Below are 20,235 nucleotides of genomic sequence, written 5' to 3'. Positions count from 1 at the left end.
GTCGCACCTCCATGTCTGAATGGACACAGGGAGCTGTGACTCGGCTCGGGTGCCCCCGAAGCATGATGCTTGAGGTAGGGGCACTCAACAGGAGGGAGGGGCCAGGAGCACAGAAGAGGGACCCAAGAAGATGAGGATCCAGGCCACTCTGTGCAAAACCAACTGCAATAGGGCAGGTAAGTATAACATGTTTGGTATTACTTTTTTTTTTAAACGAGACTTTACAATCACTTCACCGAACAAATCAAAACTGAACTCTAGGTAACACTTTTTAAAGTAGTTAAACACTTTATTTTCCTATCAGGATAAGGGCTCTTTCACATGGTCCGCCTCTGTAGGCGGATCCGTGCTGCTCAGCGGGGATCGATCCGCCGATCCCCGCTGAGCCAGCGGATGACAGCTCCGTCTCCGCTTGCAGTGCGGAGAGGGAGGTGTCACAGCCCCCCGCTGCTCTCTATGGGGGATCGGATGAGAGTGGACCGCCTGTCTACTCTCATCCGATCCGATCCCTGAATGGATGGAAAAATAGGGTTTCCATCCATCCAGATTTCACAGACCGGATCGGATACGGATGGCAGCGGGTGTGAGCTGAGGTGTCTCCGCTGACATGCGCTGCCCCATAGAGCTGCATGGAGGATCCGATCAGACTCGCCTAAAAAAACTGACAGGTGGATCTGATCGGATCGCCCGTGTGAAAGAGCCCTTAAGGTTTTACATAAATGAATAAAAGCACTCATTATCAGCACCCCTGTCAGGGTAAAAGTGGAATGAAGGTACAAATACGTACTTCTGACACCCACAAGGTCCCTCGCCAGCATTTTCTCCTGGCTTTTTCTGGGTGCCGGTCTTCAGCCACCTTGATTGGTGGAATAATGTGGAGTCATTCATCCTGACAAATTCACACTGTCCTAGAAATGTAAACAGAGCTGTGCATGCACAGCTCCATTTTCAATCAAGGGAGGATTGTGAACAGGTAAGTAAGTGTATTTTATTGCAGAAGATATGCAAATAAATAACCCGTCTTCACAATTTATTTTCTGTGTTCAGTTAAGTTTAAATTGTTTGTCTCAACCTCTAACTGGCACGTTTGCTGGACAGCTTGGTCTGCCAAAAAGAAGTTGAATAATAACAGATTTATTGACCAGATCAACAGAAGAAAATAATGGAGGCCTATAAAAAAAACTAAATAAAAACAGAAACAAATGCGGCCACCATATCTAAAGATTAGTAGACTGCAATATATTACATGTTTGCTTTTTGTGTTTAATATCTTTTGAGGTAATGCAATCTGCGCTGATAAAAAAGAACACTAACCTGCAGAGCCTTATTCATGCCATCACTAATGGTTTTTGATGAATGTAATTGTTGAAGCTGCAATCTTAACTGCGAAGCCTCCTGGATTGATCCTAAAAAGTAAAAGGTTAATGTTTAGAACGATCATAAAAAGACAGCAATAAAACTTGACTAGAATTCCAAATTGAGCAAATTCTAGTTACTGGACCCTTGTGAAAAATCCCATTCATACCAACTATCCAGGCCGGCCTTGTTTCAACCCAATGACCTTCTGCTGCACTGAGCACAATAGGAGCTGCCTCAAAGTACCAGTAGTTAATCTATGCTCATTTGTTTTCATCTTAAAAGATAATTTCACCTTTGAAAAAAAATAAATAAATGCAAATCTTTTTGCAGGTAAAAAATGTGCATTTATTAATATTTTTTTTTTTTATTGGGAGCCTGCAAAGCATTGCACCAGCGATCAGCAGATTGTGGAGGCTCTTTCAGACTGTGTGTAATCTGTGTGCTCGTACCTCGTACAAGTATTCAGGTACACACTGACAGAAACCTTCAATGAACTACCACGGTGCTCAACCATGCCGTGTTAATTAACCACTTAAGCCCCGGAAGATTTTACCCCCATTCTGACCAGGGGGTTTTTTGCGATTCGGCACTGCGTGACTTTAACGGACAATTGCGCGGTCGTGCGACACTGTACCTAAACTAATTTGACGACCTTTTTTTTCCCAACAAATAGAGCTTTCTTTTGGTGGTATTTGATCACCTGTGCGATTTTTACTTTTTGCGCTATAAACAAAAAAAAGAGCGACAATTTTGCAAAAATAACAATATTTTTCACATTTTTTTTATATGAAATTCCCCAAAAAAAAAAAAATGTAAAAATCAAAATTTAACATTTTAGGCCAATTTGTTTTATGCTACATATGTTTGGTAAAAAAAATTGCAAAAAGCGTATTTTGACTGGTTTGCGCAAAAGTTATTGTGTTTACTAACTAAGGGAAAGATTTCTATCATTTTTGGTGTTTTTTTTTTTTTTTTTTTAATGCGTAATGGCGGCGATCTGCTATTTTTTTTGCGGTACTGCGACATTGCGGCGGACAGATAGGACCCTTGACTGACATTTTTGACACTTTTGGGGTTACCAGTGACATTACTACAGTAATCAGTGCTATATATTATATATATATATGCACTGTTACTGCAAAATGACACTGGCAGGGAAGGGGTTAACTTTATTGGGGAATGAGGGGTTAAGTGTGTCCCTAGGGGCGTGTTTCTAACTGTGATTGGACATGGCTACTGGTGTAGGAAAAACAGTCCTACATAGTAGAACCGTATGATCACTATACCTACACAGGGGAGAATGACAGGTGGCTTGTTTACATTAGCCGCCTGCCTTTCTCCCTTCACGGCGGACGATCGCGAGTGACCGGCGGACATCGGGTCCGCCGGTCACACGCACGGACTTCCCAGGGAACGAGCCGGGGCGGGCGCGCGCTCGCCCGCTGTTGGCTCACATACAAGTGACAGGCGAGTGACGTACCCATACGTCAATTTGCCTGGCCGGGGCTGACCGGTTAAGAACTACAACCCGCAGCAAAGGCTGTTGGTTGTTGTAGTTTTGCTTTCACAGAGTAATGTGAATGAGCGACATGGTGGGATGGGTGGAGCCCTGCACGGCCACATCTTTTTTGAATCGTAGCAGCAGAAACGGGGAGAAGACCTGCGGTCTGCTGTCACAGTGGGGATGCGGGGGGGGGGGGGTGTTGCAGCATCATTAAGTTACATGATACACCGAGTACAGGTGTAACATGTTAGAAAAAGTGAACCAAGCTTTTAAAGATCTGAACTCAAAAATTTTAAAAATTGTTGTTATAGGGAATATTTAGAAGTATTAATTGTGCCTAAGCAAGAGCCTGAAAAATCTACCTTTTGTCTGAAGTTCCTCCTGAAAAATAGCAGTGCAGTTCCCAGTATGTGAGGGCGCCTTGACACTCTACACAGCCTCATAGCCATATATCTGCAGTGTGATTAGAAGGCACTGCTGTCCTTGACTGGTAGTACCAAGAAAATCTGTTAAAATCACTTATGTGCTTAGTGTTTTCCTTGCTGGAGGCGAGGAAGCAAAACCCTGCCTTTACCAAGATGGCTGCCTCCACACAGAGACAAAAGTGCAGGACAAGGCAAGGTAAGCCAGTAATTTGGATAATGCAGGAAGCTTACTGGACCTTTGCTCTCTGCCTACTTTAATCAGAGCACAGCTTTCAGAGCTTATCTCCTCTTTATAGGATCTATAGGGAGAAAATCATCCGCAGCAGCAATTTATCATGTAGGAGTGTATTTAAAGTTAGTTCACCTTTACCACAAAAACTGCCTCTGCAGATAAGGGGTGTCTGTAGCTGAAAACAAACTGTGCAGCTCTGACTAAAGTTGAATAATGTCCTTGCTTTGGGTGTAGGCCATATACATAACTCAAAGCCTGCCTTGAAAACTCCCAGGACTTTGCTAGGACGTTAACCACTTAAGCCCCGGAAGATTTTACCCCCTTCCTGACCAGGGGGTTTTTTGCGATTTTTTACTGCGTAAATTTAACGGACAATTGCGCGGTTGTGCGACGCTGTACCTAAACGAATTTGACGTCCTTTTTTTCCCACAAACAGAGCTTTCTTTTGGTGGTATTTGATCACCTGTGCGATTTTTTGATTATGCGCTATAAACAAAAAAAGAGAGTCAATTTTGCAAAAATAACAATATTTTTTCACATTTTTTATATGAAATTCCCCCCCAAAAAAATGTAAAAATCAAAAAATTTTTTAACATTTTCGGCCAATTTGTTTTATACTACATAGGTTTGGTAAAAAAAAAAAAAAAAAAACGTATTTTGATTGCTTTGCGCAAAAGTTATCACGTTTACTAACAAAGGGAAAGATTTTTGTCATTTTTGGGGTTTTATTTTTTAACAAGTAATGGCGGCGATCTGCGATTTTTTTTGCAGTACTGCGACATTGCGGCGGACAGATCGGACCCTTGACTGACATTTTTGACACTTTTGGGGTTACCAGTGACATTACTGCAGTAATCAGTGCTATACATATGCACAGTTACTGTAAAAATGACACTGGCAGGGAAGGGGTTAACTGTATTGGAGAGGGAGGGGTTAAGTGTGTCCTAGGGGCGTGTTTCTAACTGTGATTGGACATGGCTACTAGTGTAAAAACAGAGATCAACGGTCCTACATAGTAGAACCGTCTGATCTCCATTTTTACACAGGGGAGAATGACAGGCGGCTTGTTTACATTAGCCGCCTGCCTTTCTCCCTTCCCGGCGAACGATCGCGAGTGACCGGCGGACATCGGGTCCGCCGGTCACACGCACTGACTTGTTAGGGAACGAGCCGGGGGGGGGGGGGGGTTCACAAGGGAGTGACAGGCTAGTGACGTACTTTGCCTGGCCGGGGCTGACCGCCACAGTATATGTACTTGCGGAGGTCGGCAAGTGGTTAATAAATGAGGCCTAACTATTATTGTTCACCTTCATCACAGGAATTAGCTTTCAGATTCTGATCTCAGAACTACTGCATCAGGGGAGAGAAAACACATATGAGGGGGTTTAAATCAGAGAAAGAGCTTGCTCCTTTGATGGAGGAGTTGAACAGTAATAGCTAGGCCTTGCATAGCAACGTCCTGGGAGTTTTGGCCTACACCTATAGCAAGGGCATTACACAACTTTGGTTAAAAATTCAAGTTGGTTTTCATCTACAGATGTCCCTTTATTTTGTAAAGGTGAACTAACCCTTTAAATATAAACATTGCTAAAAATAAATGCAATGAAAGGCGAACCTAGCTAAAGAAACCAAAAAGGACTTAAAGAAAACCTGTGCTGAACAAAATACGTAGGCTGCCATTGCTGAACTTTTTCTAAAGTGCTGCATAAATTGACAGTGCTATATATGTACCTGTAATAAATAAAATATTCTGGTATTATAAAAATACATCTACCGTATTTATCGGCGTATAATACGCACTTTTTCCTCCTAAAAATGGAGGAAAAATCAGCAGTGCGTGTTATACGCCGATATTTAAAAAAAAAAAAAAAAAAGGCCAGGAAGCAGCGCCGAGAGCAGAAGGGGCGGGCCGGCCGAGGAGAAGGAAGAACGAGCTGTCATAAGAGGAGAAGGAGGCGGGCCGGGCCGAGGAGAAGTGAGAACGAGCGAGCGCGGTCATCGGAAGTCCAGCCTATGACAGACGTCACACGACTCGGCAGAGGAGGCGGGACTTCTGATGGACTGCGCTCACTCGTTCTCCCTTCTCCTCGGCCCGGCCCGCCCCCTTCTGCTCTTATGACAGCTCGTCCTTCCTTCTCCTCGGCCGGCCCGCCCCTTCTGCTCCCGGCCTTTTTTAAAAACAGATTCAGATAGTTGCAATGGCGCTTGCGAGGCTGCATATACAGTATGGACATTGCTGATACACAGAGATGTATAGTAACTAAGTAGAACTACTTCACTACTGTACTCAAGTACCGAAAGGCGGTATCTGTACTTTCCTAGAGTAGAATTTTTTTCTCCTACTTCCACTTTTACTTCACTACATTTTTTAGATGATTTCAATACTTCTACTCCGATATTTTTTTTTTTGTGCTGCATAGTTACTCGTTACGATTATAAAAATGACCACTGCCAGAACAGTAGATGGCAGGTTTCATGAAGCTCAAAACATGTGTATTATCAGCGCATATGAAAATAAAAGCTACTGTATGTATAAATAAAAGCTGCATTTGAAATAATAAAAAACAATATAATGTTCAAACTTTTGACTTCTTTCTTTAATAACTACATAACACAGTACTTGTACTTTTACTTTCAGTACTTGAGTAGCAATTTTTTTTTCAAAACTACTGGTACTTTTACTTTCAGTACTTGAGTAGCAACATTTTTTAAAAAAACTACTTGCAATACTTAAGTACAAAAAATGTTGAATACTTTAGTACTTCTACTCAAGTCACTTTTTGATAGAGCACTTTTACTCAAGTATGGGTTTTGAGTACTTTATACAACTCTGCTGATATACAGTATGGACACTGCTGATAAGGCTGCATATACAGTATGGACACTGCTGATAAGGCTGCATATACAGTATGGACACTGCTGATATACAGTATGGACACTGCTGATAAGGCTGCATATACAGTATGGACACTGCTGATATACAGTATGGACACTGCTGATAAGGCTGAATATACAGTATGGACACTGCTGATATACAGTATGGACACTGCTGATGAGGCTGCATATACAGTATGGACACTGCTGATAAGGCTGAATATACAGTATGGACACTGCTGATATACAGTATGGACACTGCTGATGAGGCTGAATATACAGTATGGACACTGCTAATAAGGCTGCATATACAGTATGGACACTGCTGATAAGGCTGCATATACAGTATGGACACTGCTGATATACAGTATGGACACTGCTGATGAGGCTGCATATACAGTATGGACACTGCTGATATACAGTATGGACACTGCTGATATACAGTATGGACACTGCTGATGAGGCTGCATATACAGTATGGACACTGCTGATGAGGCTGCATATACAGTATGGACACTGCTAATAAGGCTGCATATACAGTATGGACACTGCTGATATACAGTATGGACACTGCTGATGAGGCTGCATTCATGGGCACTGGTGAGAAAAAAAAAATGTTCCGAGTTCAAAGCGGTTTATTTTAAATTTAAACTTTTTTCCTGAAATTTCTCTCCAAATATTGAGGTGCGTGTTATACGCCGGCGCGTGTTATACGCCGATAAATACGGTACATAAAATCTAATATTGTATGTGTACTTCACCAATACTTCATAATATCAAGATTTACCATTACTTAGTGGTTTTCCCCAGCTGTATCTAACGTACAACAGTAGATTTTACATTATCACTGCCCTCAGGTCACATACATGGCAGAACATGAATAGACGTCTATACTAGTTCACCTGTGTGTAAAAGATTGGCACACTGCTTCTGACTTTCCTCAAGACTCCTGGATAAGCGATTGATCATTTCCGTTTTTTCGAGTTTGCTTTCTTCTCGCTTCCTCTCAGACAGTTTCAGTTGCTCCTCTAGTCGGCTACAAATCTCTTTCTACATTGAGAAAAACAAAATTACAAGAGGAAGTGTGAAGTTAAATCTACTAGAGATGAACACTTGCCATAGAAAATGTCGCACAGGAAAGACAACAATATGAAGGTTACACACCTCAGGGGTCCAAATTGGTAATCTATACACTAAAGGAGCCAAGAAAGCTCCACGGGCACAAAGAAATCAGTCTGAAGACGAACACAGGATCTAGAACTTTAAAGGTCTGACTCAATGGCATCAGTAGACACTCATGAGAATATGTAGAATTCATTGCATTTGACCTGCAGTTGATCCACTTCAAGCAGGTTATCATTTGCATAAATTTGTATGAGAATGCAAATTCCACTTGAAGCAGACAAAAGCCATCAACATAGGGAATACAAACATTTGGGACTGTTCAGGTTTACTGTAGAGATGAATATACTGTACGTGGAGGACATGCCTTGAGGTCCTAGATCATTGAAAAATTCCAGAATAAAGTCTATAGCTTAAGGGATTTTGCATATTGTAACTATTAAACGCTATGTGCACTGTTCTCATATTGGGCTATTCATGAGAAATGCATATCCCTTAAATGGTACTGGAATGTTCATCTATGGAACCTAAGAGGCTTTAAAATGGAAATAAACAAATTGTAAATTAACCTATTTTTTTAAAACAGACCTTCTGAACTGTGTACTACACGAGAAACAGGGCCTGCGAGCCAAATCCAGCCTGCCTGGCCAGTTCATGTGGCCCCCTGCACCCAGGGCTTTTTTCAGCCGAAACGTGGCAAAACTCCGTCCACCACTCACCACTGTCACTTGTAAACACAGAAGCCTTCTATGTTTGTAAGGACAACTTTCCTCTCAGTGGCTCCCACAGATCCCTGCCTGCCCTGCACTCATGGCGGGAACAAGGGAGATGCTAATGTAGTGTGGGATGGGGAATCACGTGGTAAGCTGAACCATGATCCCTGTGTGTGCCCAGGTGTAGACATATGCCGGTTTTCGGTTATGCGATATACCGCGGTATCGCAGATCCACGGTATTGATATTGCCAACTTTTTTAAATACCGAGTGTCTGTGCTGTCTGCCCGGGCTGTGTCATTCTCCCCGCTGTGTCATTCTCCCCGCTGTGTCAGGCTCCCTGCTGTGTCGCCGTATCATGCCGTATGTGTGTCTGTCCTGTCTGCCGGGCTGTCAGACTCCCCTCTGCATAATAACCCTGTTGTGTCGCCGTGTCGCGCGGCTCTGCTCTCCTACTAGAACAGAGCCGCTACTTCCTGTATAGTTCCGGGCGGCTCACAGGCGGAGTGATATCATATGCACTCCGCCTGTGATTGTGAATGGAGGGAGCCGTACACAGGAAGCATGCGGCTGTGCTCTACACTGCAGCCACATTCTTCCCGGGCTCAGCCAGACACAGTGCCCCTGCCTAGTGAGTGACTCGAGCGTGACGATTATATAACTACTGCAAGTACCTATCTACCCCCAATATATACTGTCACTGTGTAGATATATATATATATATATATATATATATATATATATATATATATATATATATATACACTGACTGACTATATAATAATGTGCATAAGTGAACCAAAGTCCCTAAATTCAGCAATGAAATTCAAGTGAGGTAGAAATTTAATAATTTAATAATTGAATACCGTGATAATACCGTATACCGTGGCAAAACCTTAATCAATTAATCGCAGCATGAAAATCTGATATCGTCACAAGCCTACCCAGGTGCTCAGATGGCGACCAATGATCTCCCTGCAAGTGAGCCACCTACACTGCTGGCAGGAACTAGGGCTAGGGTGGGTGGAGGTAGAGTAGTGAAGAGGTCAGAGTGGAGTGTAAGAGAGATATAGACTGCATGTGAAAGAGAGCTGAACCCTGCACTCCGCGTGCCCCTCTGGAACCTGCACTCCCGCACGCCCCTCTGGAACCTGCACGCCCCTCTGGAACCCTGCACGCCCCTCTGGAACCCTGCACTCATTATATAGCACATGCTTGATATCTACACTATGTACGTAGCGCACCCCTGAACTCTGTGCATAGGACACACCTGAAACTGCACTCTGTACATAGTGCACCTCTAATTTCAGCACATAACACACTCCTAGCTCCTAGTATTAATTGCCTTTAAAGAGCCTCCCACTGTGCAATTTGGCCACACCCACTGTTCAATGCGGTTTGGCGTGGGGGCATGGTTGAGTTCCTGCACCTATTCCCCCCCCAAAAAAAAGCCCTGGATAAATGTATATAGTCTTACAGATACAACCAGCCCTTTGAGGGCAAGCATATTGCTGATGAGGCCTGCAATGAGTTTGAGTTTGACAAACCCGGTGTACTATATTTCAAGTTTTGAAACCATTGGGAATTTTAATGCAAGTCAGAAGGCCATTCCAAATGTGCATTTGGTGACTGTAGTAAGAGAATTGTATGCGTGCAAACAAAAGTTTGTCTAACGGCTCCAGAAAGACAGTGGTTCCTCCTACCCTTAAAACATTTTAATAATGAATTCAAAGCACAGAGAGCATGTTATGTGGCATAATAAGTTCGTTCAACTGAATAAAAATACATTTTTGTAGAAGTAATCTTTCTGGTGTGTTATTGGATTGTCCTCATTTAAAAGAGCTGAGAGACAATTTGAACAGAAAACGTGCAGTGCATCCACTAGTACCAAGTTGCAGAAGCTCTTGACGGTGTGGCTTGGAGTACGATTTTCTTTCCAATCACAATGTATCAAGGGAGGCTTCAGAGTTGTGCTAAGAGTTATTTATACAGAGAGGCATATTTGTACTGCAAAATATACTAGTATATTTCCACGCGCCACTGGAAAAAAGGTAAATATGGTATAAAGTGTAATCTATTATTAATAAATAAATAAGTGAAATAGCAGCTGCTGTATAAATATAGTGAGGTGAGCTCTGAAGACGTCACCGGAAGTGACGAAACGCGTTAGCTTGGAACGCATATCGTGGGTACGTTACGTTGGTTGGACCGCAAGCCTGAAGCTAGTTCCGAGAGGACGTGCAGCCCGCACCACTGACCACCAATGCTAAACGTCTGGAATATTTTTAACGCTGAAAACCCCTATAAGGGTAAATAAAATTAACTCTACTTCAAATACTGCACTATCTGGAGCACTTTTCTTTCCCTCCATATCGAATCGGATCGTCTACTACGGAAGCCTGAGGGACCGTTGCCAGCCCATGGGATAACATCTCGAGGAGATCCACTGAGCCCAGGGGGCTTACTAAGCCTGATTGGTTCTGGTGCCGTATGGCATTCAGTACCTACATCATTTGGTAAGTGACCCAACCTAATTACCCATTTGGGACAAGAAACAGCTGAGATTATATTTATCAAGTTTGAACACGAGCACTTTGTATGTACTTTGGACAATTATTTTTAAAGGACACTATTTATTTTATACTTTCACCAATCATTATTTATATTTCTCAACTACTATTTATTTTTTTAAGATTCACGCACGTTTTTATTCACAGGAATGGATTTTTATCCAGTTTATGTACATATATACGTATATTAATACCAATATTTGTGGAATTGTATTTAACACTATAGCACTTTATATTCAGAGTTTTGGTTTAGATTTAACACCAAGCAAGCGCTGTATTTGGTCGGTTAGACCAATTGTTCACATATTTGTACTGCAGTTAATCGGACATTCACCAAAAACATTCAATGAAGGTGAATCTTCCAGGTGCTTGCGTTTTAAACGACAGTGATTGATTCACCACCAGTGAATTTTTGGCAAAAGTCACATTTCACCGCTTTAACATGAAATTATATTGAGGCTTAGGCAGGCCATATGTTTTTAAGAGCATTGATTGTTACTTTATGTTAAAGTGTGGACAAACATTCACTGTTTTTATTACAGTCCAATGGATAACCATCTATGGCCATGTAAAAAATGTCAACTGACAATGTAATTTTAATGTAGACTGCAGTTCTAAAATGACAAAAAAACTAAAATAAAACAAAACAGCAAACCTCTAATTTCCTAAAACCTTTTCAGAAGCTTCTTGTAAAATGGTCATGCAAGAGCTGATAATGTTCTAGGAAACGTCTTGCCAAGATCTAAAAAATGTCTTTCCATGGAAACTTGGATAAACAATCACTTAAAGAGTTTTAAAATCCTAACCAAAAGCTTGGTCCCTCACACATGGTGTGATATCATGCGTAAATAGCAGCATTTTGTATTACTTGGATGACCAGTACAAACGGTCCAGCGCATCTGCAGATTGTATTTCAGCATGTTCATCCACAGGTTGTCCAACTTTTCTTCTCTTCAATATTTTGGAGTGTTTATTCTAACTTTAATTAGTGGGAACTTCATCATAAATCAAAGTTTTGGCAAAATAATTAGTTCCTAAAACAAAATTGGCCCTTATTGATGTATATCTACAACAAATGGCTACAGATCTGAAGAATAGGAATTTTAATGTTCACTTTAAAATCCTTTTCTTTTTTTGTCCCCAGGAGTCCATTGAGGGACACAAGAGGTCACATACTGTCAGTTCATATTGCAGCCTACAGGGGTATTGGACACTAGTAAACAAAAGTATCTGGAGGCCAGCATAGGAGAACACATCTTTTACCCAGCATGCCTCAATTTGTAGCATGCAGTACCAGGAGCATGATCATAAAACACAAAGGGGTGAGACCAGTAATGGAATCCAAGACTCTTTAATGGACTCCAAAGATTTTATGGTAAGTACAAAAATCTATTTTTTTTTCTCTTCCGTTGAAGAACACCGGAGGTCACATACTTTTCTGAAATCCAAACGCAGTCCAACTGAGTCGATCATCCAAACAAATATATAAAGCAAGATCTAATGCTCTCCGTTTCAACATTAAATTTATTTAAAAGCATAAAAAATATCACTCACATGGAAGGCACTGTCACAGTGCTCAAATGCAGGCATGTAATGACTAGTACAAACATCGGTGACATCAGACTCCTTCCCCTGTACGTGTTACGTCAATGGGCGTGACTTCGTCAGCGGGGACCGACTGAGGGGTGGACAAACAGCAACTACCACCAACTGACCCTACAAAAACAAAAAACTGGGGAGTGCTTGCAGCCCAAGAGCCACCTGAAAGACCAAAATCCGAATCTGGCGTCAGATGAGGCCAAACTCCCCTGTCTAATAGGGACACCTGCCAACAGGATCATGGACACAGAATAAACCTGATGCCCAAGATAAAGGTTTAGGAAAGATAAACTTACATCCTGACATTGCCAACTAGGAAAATAATCATATTCCTAACCAGCACCAGGCAACCAATCAAGTAAAAATTTCCTTTTTAAAAAAGGAAGTCCAGCCAGTCTAAGTAGGAAGGCCCTAAGCCTCTACATACTTGACCCCATGAGGGTCAAGAAATAAGAAATTACATGTCTATCTAGAAAGATTGCTGTAACAACCATCCACCTTGCCAGGGCAAGACTTACCACGGAAGGAGCCTGAAATAAGACTAGAAACAACAACCCATTAAGAGCATGAAAGTGGCTCCTAAGTCCACCAGAGGAGCTAAGATTCAATCCCACAAAGTCAGCATGACTGAATGATTAAAGAACATGAGAAAACACCTTAAAAAGGTAAGCAGGGGATGGAAGTTGGAACCTAACCATAAATTAGCAAGAAAGATTACAACCTTGATGAAGGCAAGGATGAAGCTATACACATCCTAGCAAGTGCGCAAGAAACACCTGGAGTGAGCCCAAGAGGGATCCTGCTTAACAAATATACCTGCCTATCCCTGACCTCAAAGAGTCAGAGGGCTAATATTGCTCCTGGCTTCCCACATCCATCAAAGGAGGAACAAGCAAAAGGATTCTAATAAGGACAGTAAAGAATATTCATCTGAGAGAATTGAAAACAGGAAAAAGCACCGGAAAGGCCTTTTTTGCAAATAAGCTAAGAAAGGCCAAACTTCAGTTAGATAGGTCCTACAAAGTCATTAAAATACTCCCTGTTCCTATCAGAGGATATCTGCATTCGGAGACTAGTTTGTTCAGTCTGTAAATGGCCTAAGACGACACATTGGGGTCAATTCACAAAGCGTTAAATTAAACGGCAAATAAAATGCAGCAAAATACTGCATGCGGTAAATCACTTGTGAAAGTTGAAATCACAAAGAATTTACCGTCCAATACAGATTGTGGTATTTGTTTGATTTAGCAGTAATTATTTACCGCATTGAGCTGGTTGCTAGCGGACCCGGATTTGTAAAAAAAAAAAAAAAAAAAAAAAAAACAGGCTGTTCTTTGAGAAATAGCTGGTTGGTAAGAAGCGGGGTGGGAAGCAGGTGCTTTGGGGCAGGGGGTGCCTCATCCCTCGAACCGTGGCCAGTGACCGTGGGGGTCTGCGGGCAGGGTTTTTTTAGAATCTGAAAGCCCCCTTTCACAAGGGGGCCCTCAGATCCTGAGCCCCCCCCCCTTGTGAATGAGTACCTACCCATTCACCCAAAAAAAGTGTCAAAAAAGTAAGAAAAACCAAGACAGTTTGACAAATCCTTTATTTAAAAAAAAAAAAAAAAAAAAAAAAAAAAAAAAAAAAAACAGTGTCCCTAGATGTAAATCTATCATCAATATCGACACCTGCATACCGCCGGAACCAAAAAAAAAAAAAAAAAAAAAAAAAGGAGCTCTGCTCCTGAGCACGACTGGCCGCTGAATGCCTCCTTTGTTTAACAGTTCTTATATAGGTAACGTCACGGACCAGTGCATGCTTGTGACGTCACGGACCAGTGCATGCTTGTTAAAACGGAGCTACCAGATTCCAATAAGCCCCTTGCCTGCAGACCCCCATAAACCAACAGCCACGGTTGTGGGGATGAGGCCCTTGTCCCCACAAAGGTGCTTTGGGGCGGGGGGAACCCCCCCCCGCATGTTGAGAGCATATGGCCTGGTATGGTTCAGGAGGGGTGAGAGGCGTTTGCCTGTTCCCCCCCCCCTTTCCTGACCTGCCAGGCTGCATGCTTGGATAAGGGTCTGGTATGGATTTTGGGGGGAGACCCCAAGCAGTTTCTTTTTTTAATTTTTCCATGGGATTTCCCTTAAAATATTCCGGCCCGCTGCTTAGCAACCAGCTATTTGTCACAGGACAGCCTGGGGTCACCAAATCCCCAGGCTGTTTTTTGATGAATAACGCATGTGATACCGCCAGCTAAACCCTGGTTGTAAATATTGCATGCTTTTTAAAACGCTGGTCCATTTGTGAATTGGTCTTACTGCTTTTTTGCTAATTTTGCTGGACTTGCAAACAAGTTGAACTTACAAACTAGCTCCCGGAATGGAACTCCCTCATAAGTAGGGGACTTACTGTACTTTTATTAACTGTAGAATAACATACCTGTTCTTGGAGAGCTGCATTAACATCATCAAGTCTCTGTTGCAGAATAAGTATTTGTTCCTCATTCTTCTTTTTAAGCGTTGACACAACCATCTCATGCTGCTCCCGTGCTCGGTTTATTGAGTCAGAACGCCGCAGGTCCATAACTTGCTGCTGCATACTCTCCATTGCCAGCTTGGCAACTTTTAATTCCTTCCTCAACTATGTAAAGACAACAGAACATCTTAGAGCGCCAAAGACAAAAGAACATGACATTAAGCTTTATATCCACTGCTTACAAATGATATATTGAGCACTACCTGTTCATCATTAGAGGTTAATCCATCCACGGTGTTCTGCAGAGCAGCCATCTGTCCCCTCAGCTGAAGCTCCACTTCTCTGGAATTCTGAAGCAATGTCTGTGACTCCTGAAGGCTGATAGCCAATCCTTCCTTCTCATCTGTATGTACAATATGTTAAAACAACATATGAGCATTTGTTATATAGTAAGTAGTAGTGTTCAGTTTTTGAATGTACTATAGACTTACTAAAAATTAAAGAACTACAGGAAATGTAACGGTTTAGTTTTGTGGGCGCAACTTATGTATGCGTTTTCTTTGGTGCACGAACACGCTTTATATTTTTTTCCCCTCTTATTTTTACACTATTCCTTTAAAAAAATAAATAAATTCTGATCACTTTTATTGCGGTCGCAAGAAATGTACACTTGCCTTGTGACAGTAATAGGCAGTGACACATACTCTTTATGGAGAGATCTGGGGTCTAGAAGACCCCAAAACCCCTCCTCTGCACTTCAAAATATTAGTTATTGTTGAACACCCTGGATTTTTTCAAATCGACGCCGCTGGCTGCTGAGTAAACCGGAAGGGACGTTGCTTCTACATCAGAGACCCGATCAAAGCAGATTCTGGCTTTGTTTGGGACTCCGGCAAGCCGGTGGACAGGAGACCCGGGCAGAGCGGCAAAAGGGGGGGGAGAGACGCCCTCCCACTGCTTGGGATAACAGCCCAGCAGCTATTTAGCCACATCGGTGGTTATCACATGAAAGCCGATCGTCCGCTCTAAAAGACGTTACCTTTGGCTGCAGGCATCACTCTGGTATAACCACTTCAACAAAATGACATACAGGTACGTAATTTTGCGTGAAGTGGTTAATTTACAAATCCCGGTTCTATCGAACACAAACAGTAGAGCTTTCGCTGTACTCCCAGCACTCTAAGATATGTGGAGATATGTGGCTGCTGTGTGACTGCCTGCCCCACCTCTTCCCTGTCCATTCACAGAAGGCTTTGTATTTTGTGAATGGGTTCACATAATAGAAAGCATTCGGTTATTGGCAAGAGGAGAGTAGGGGTGGGCAGTTGAATCAGCTGATGCTGTATAGGAGATCTCAAGGTCCAGCGGGTCTTTTTTCCGGTTCAAGGCTACCATGTGCACCTGAGCGTCTTCAATGTGATCTGCTTCATGGTCTGTCAATTGCATGCAATTTTTATATGCCCTGCTTTTCATGTAATGTTGATGTCTTCACCATTTGTTTGTTTGTACAATTGTTTATGTTTTGATTTATAATAAAATTTAACATTTTAACCATGACATACAGTGTCTAGTGGCATTCATAGTCCCACACCATTGGGGATTCTTTTTGTATACAAGGTCCAGCGCCAGAACACTGGGAGTATAATAAAGTATAATTTTATTTTTTTAATTCAAATGACAAACATGTTATACTTACCTGCTCTGTGCAATAGCCCTGCACATAGCAGCCCTGAACCTCCTCTACTCGGGTTCCCGCCACCGCTTTTTGCTCCTCCTCTGTGTCTGCCCCCATAGCAAACTGCTTTCTATGGAGGTAGTCATGCAGGCTCGTTCCCGAGTGGGGCTGTGTGCATCAATAAGTAATAGTCCATATTCCCAACACACACGTTCCTGGGGAAAGCTGTAGGATAACAGGTGCTGTAGAAACCACCAGCTGGAGACTGGATTATGTAAGCCACAATGAATCTATTTGCCACAACACCACGGATCTTCAGTCCAAATGTTTTTTTTATTTCAGCATGATCACATCACAAGCAAGAGAGTTCAACATTTCAGAGTCACGTTGGTTTGTTTTACAAGGGTATCGTCTTCAACCACTATAACTGGTTGGGCTCAAAAGCGTATTTTGTTTTCTTTGTCGCATACATGATAGCTGCAAATTCTTGTTTCCTGTGATATTTGCGCAACTGTTTATTAAACGCACATTTTCCGGGTAAAAATATAATGGAATGAATTTTAATGCAAAACCACACCATTTAATACCCATTTTTGGTTAAAATATAAAAGATGAAGTTGCATCAAGTAAACAGATACCTAACATTCCATGGTTTAAAATGTTGTGTGCCCGCAATAACGCCAAAAACTATGGTGCCCAAAAATCAACATAGGTGACGCTTTAAAAGCTGTTAAAGCTCATTAATTATCGAGTCAACTAGGAGCTTTTGTGCGAAAAACTGAATTTTTGTAAAATCCCTTTCTCTGAGTCCTCCGACAGTCGCCGCCCTCTTCATATTCGTCACAATGGGGGTATTAGACTTTGCTCCGAAGGAGTAGCTAGGCAACAGAATATGTTAATATAAAAGTTTTAACACATCCCACCCCCAGGGGGTGGTCCCCTCAGTCAATACCCTCCTACTTCCTGTATCCATACTCCAGTTTCAGTGGAATAGCAGTAGAGAGTACATTCAACCCCAAAAGAGGCGCGGGGGCGGCGACTGTCGGAGGACTCAGAGAAAGGAATTTTACAGGTAAGATTTTACAAAAATTCCGTTTTCTCTTACGTCCTCCGACAGTCGCCGCCCTCTTCATATTCGTCACAATGGGGACGTCCCAAAGCAGTGCAAACATGAGGGGTGGGAAACGCAGCCGCGCCCAAGGCAACGCCGTCTCCACAGCAGAGAAAGGAACCTTACCAAAGGAAGGAAACCCTCTGGGCAACAGAAGAAAAAACTTGCTCAACAGAAGCAAAAAAATCCCAGGAAAACAAATAACCTAGGGATAACAACATGTATCCCAACAGCCAAGAAGCCCATACAAGAGGCTCTAAGGAACTGCCGCACTAAGAACCTTGCGGCCAAAGGAAGCATCTGCCGATGCCTGAACATCCACTCTGTAGAATTTCGTGAAGGTGTGAACGGACGCCCAAGTCGCCGCCTTACACACCTGGGCCACAGAAGCCCCATGACGACAGGCCCAAGACGTACTCAGAGATCTTGTAGAGTGCGCCTTCACAGGCACAGGGGGAACTCTCCCCTTCAAAGCATAGGCCTGTTCCACAGTCTGTCTGATCCATTTGGCAATGGTAGAGGCCGATGCAGCCAAGCCCTTCCGAGGTCCCTCAGGAAGGACAAACAAGGAATCCGACTTGCGGAAATATTCAGTCGATTTCAGGTAAACCCTAATCGCCCGAACAACATCCAAGGAATGCAGCTCCACCTCCTTCGGATGTTTGGGCTTCGCGCAGAGCGAAGGCAGGACAATATCCTCATTGATGTGAAAATCCGAAACCCTCTTCGGAAGAAAAGAAGGGTTAGGTCGTAAGACCACCTTATCCAGATGAAGGACCAGATACGGAGACTTGCAGGACAAAGCTGCCAGCTCCGAAACCCTGCGAGCCGAAGTGATCGCCACCAAAAAAGCGACTTTCTTGGACAACATGGACAACGAGATCTTCCTGATCTGTTCAAAGGGAGCATGTTGTAGCACGGACAGAACAAGATTCAAGTCCCAAGGAGGTAAAGGTTCCCTCCTAGGAGGGACCAGATGTCGCACCCCTTGAACAAAGGTACTAACCAAAGGGTTAGACGCCACAGGACGTTGAAAAAGAACGGCCAGCGCAGACACCTGACCCTTGACCGTAGCCAGCGCCAAACGCTGGTCGACACCCGTCTGAAGGAAGGACAACACCCTAGACACCGAGTAAGTGCGAGGTGAAAACCCCCTGGACTCACACCAGGCAAAGTAGGCCCTCCAAGTACGGTAATAGACCTTCCCCGAGGAAGACTTCCTCGCGTTAATCAAAGTGTGAATGACCTCCGGAGAGAGACCCCTATCCTTCAGGACCTCGGTTTCAACAGCCAGGCCGTCAAAGCCAGCGACTGTAAAGCAGGATGGAATATCGGTCCTTGAGACAAGAGATCTTCTCGAAGAGGCAGACGCCAAGGAGCGTCGACCGCCAGGTTCACGAGGTCCGCGGACCAGGACCGGCGAGGCCAGTCCGGTGCCACAAGAATCACCGTGTGTGGTTCCGAGTTCAACCTGCGAAGGAACCTGGGCAGCAATTGGATCGGCGGGAACGCATACAGCAGCCGATACCGATGCCACGGGGCCACCAACGCGTCGGACGCGTCTGCCCGAGGATCGCGCGTCCTTGCCACGAACCTTTTACCTTGTTGTTCAGACGAGACACGAACAGGTCCACTTCCGGAAGACCCCACTTCGCGCACAACATCTGGAAGACAGCCGGGTGGAGAGACCATTCCCCCTGATCCAGGGTCTGGCGACTCAGATAACCCGCCTGCCAGTTCTCTACCCCCGGAATGTGTACCGCCGATATCGCCGGGACATGAGTCTCGGCCCAAGAAAGAATGCCGGCCACTTCCCGAGCCGCTCGGGCACTCCTGGTGCCCCCTTGGTGGTTGACGTAAGCCACTGCCGTGGCATTGTCCGTCTGCACCCGAACCGGACAGCCGCGCAGCCTGTCCGTCCAACGGTGAAGGCAAAGATTTATCGCACGCAACTCCAGAATGTTGATCGGAAGGGAGGATTCCTCCCCCGACCAAGTCCCCTGGGCGGACAGAACGCCCAGAACACCACCCCAGCCCGACAGGCTGGCGTCCGTGGTGATCACCGTCCATGAAAGAGGACGAAAAGACTTTCCCCCCGACACCGCCGGGGACTGGAGCCACCACAGAAGATCCCTTCTGGTGCGACGGCTCAACGAAATCTGGACATCCAGAGACTGCGGACGCCCGTCCCACTTGGACAGAATCTCCGCTTGGAGACCCCTCGTGTGAAACTGGGCAAAGGGAATTGCCTCGAAAGCCGAGACCATCAGACCCAGACACCGCATGCACTTCCGCAGGGATGAGCACGGAACGTCCCTGAGGGACTGGACTTCTCCCTGAAGAACCTTGATTTTTGTCGTCCGGTAGGAAGACCTTCGCTTGGACCGAGTCCAGGATCATTCCCAAATAGGGAAGACGAACCGCCGGGCACAGTGTCGATTTTGGATAATTTATCGTCCAACCAAACTCCTGCAGAGTCTGCACCGTGACGGACAGATCCTTCTCCAGACCCTGGCTGGTCGCAGACCGAACCAGAATGTCGTCCAGATACCCCAGGACAGAGATGCCCTGGGCCCTTAACAAGGCCAGCAGTG

General features: G+C 44.0%; 1 protein-coding gene across 1 annotated transcript in view; it reads right to left on the bottom strand.

Moving 5' to 3' along the window:
* CEP152 (centrosomal protein 152) overlaps positions 1–20,235 on the bottom strand; it is a gene marked incomplete at its 3' end in the record, with an annotated part of 87,018 nt that overhangs the window by 42,741 nt on the left and 24,042 nt on the right. The window contains exons 8-11 of the mRNA XM_082254674.1: positions 15,119–15,258; positions 14,820–15,020; positions 7,297–7,444; positions 1,315–1,406 (exon numbers count right to left, since the gene is read on the bottom strand). Coding sequence (XP_082110800.1) covers positions 1,315–1,406; positions 7,297–7,444; positions 14,820–15,020; positions 15,119–15,258 — 581 coding nt within the window. The remainder of the gene's footprint in view (positions 1–1,314; positions 1,407–7,296; positions 7,445–14,819; positions 15,021–15,118; positions 15,259–20,235) is intronic.

The sequence above is a fragment of the Pelophylax lessonae genome (assembly GCF_965119305.1).
Source record: "Pelophylax lessonae genome assembly, chromosome: 4".
Taxonomy (NCBI): Eukaryota; Metazoa; Chordata; class Amphibia; order Anura; family Ranidae; genus Pelophylax; species Pelophylax lessonae.
The sequence above is the reverse complement of the archived record's forward strand: the minus strand, read 5'-3'. Positions and strand labels throughout refer to the sequence as shown.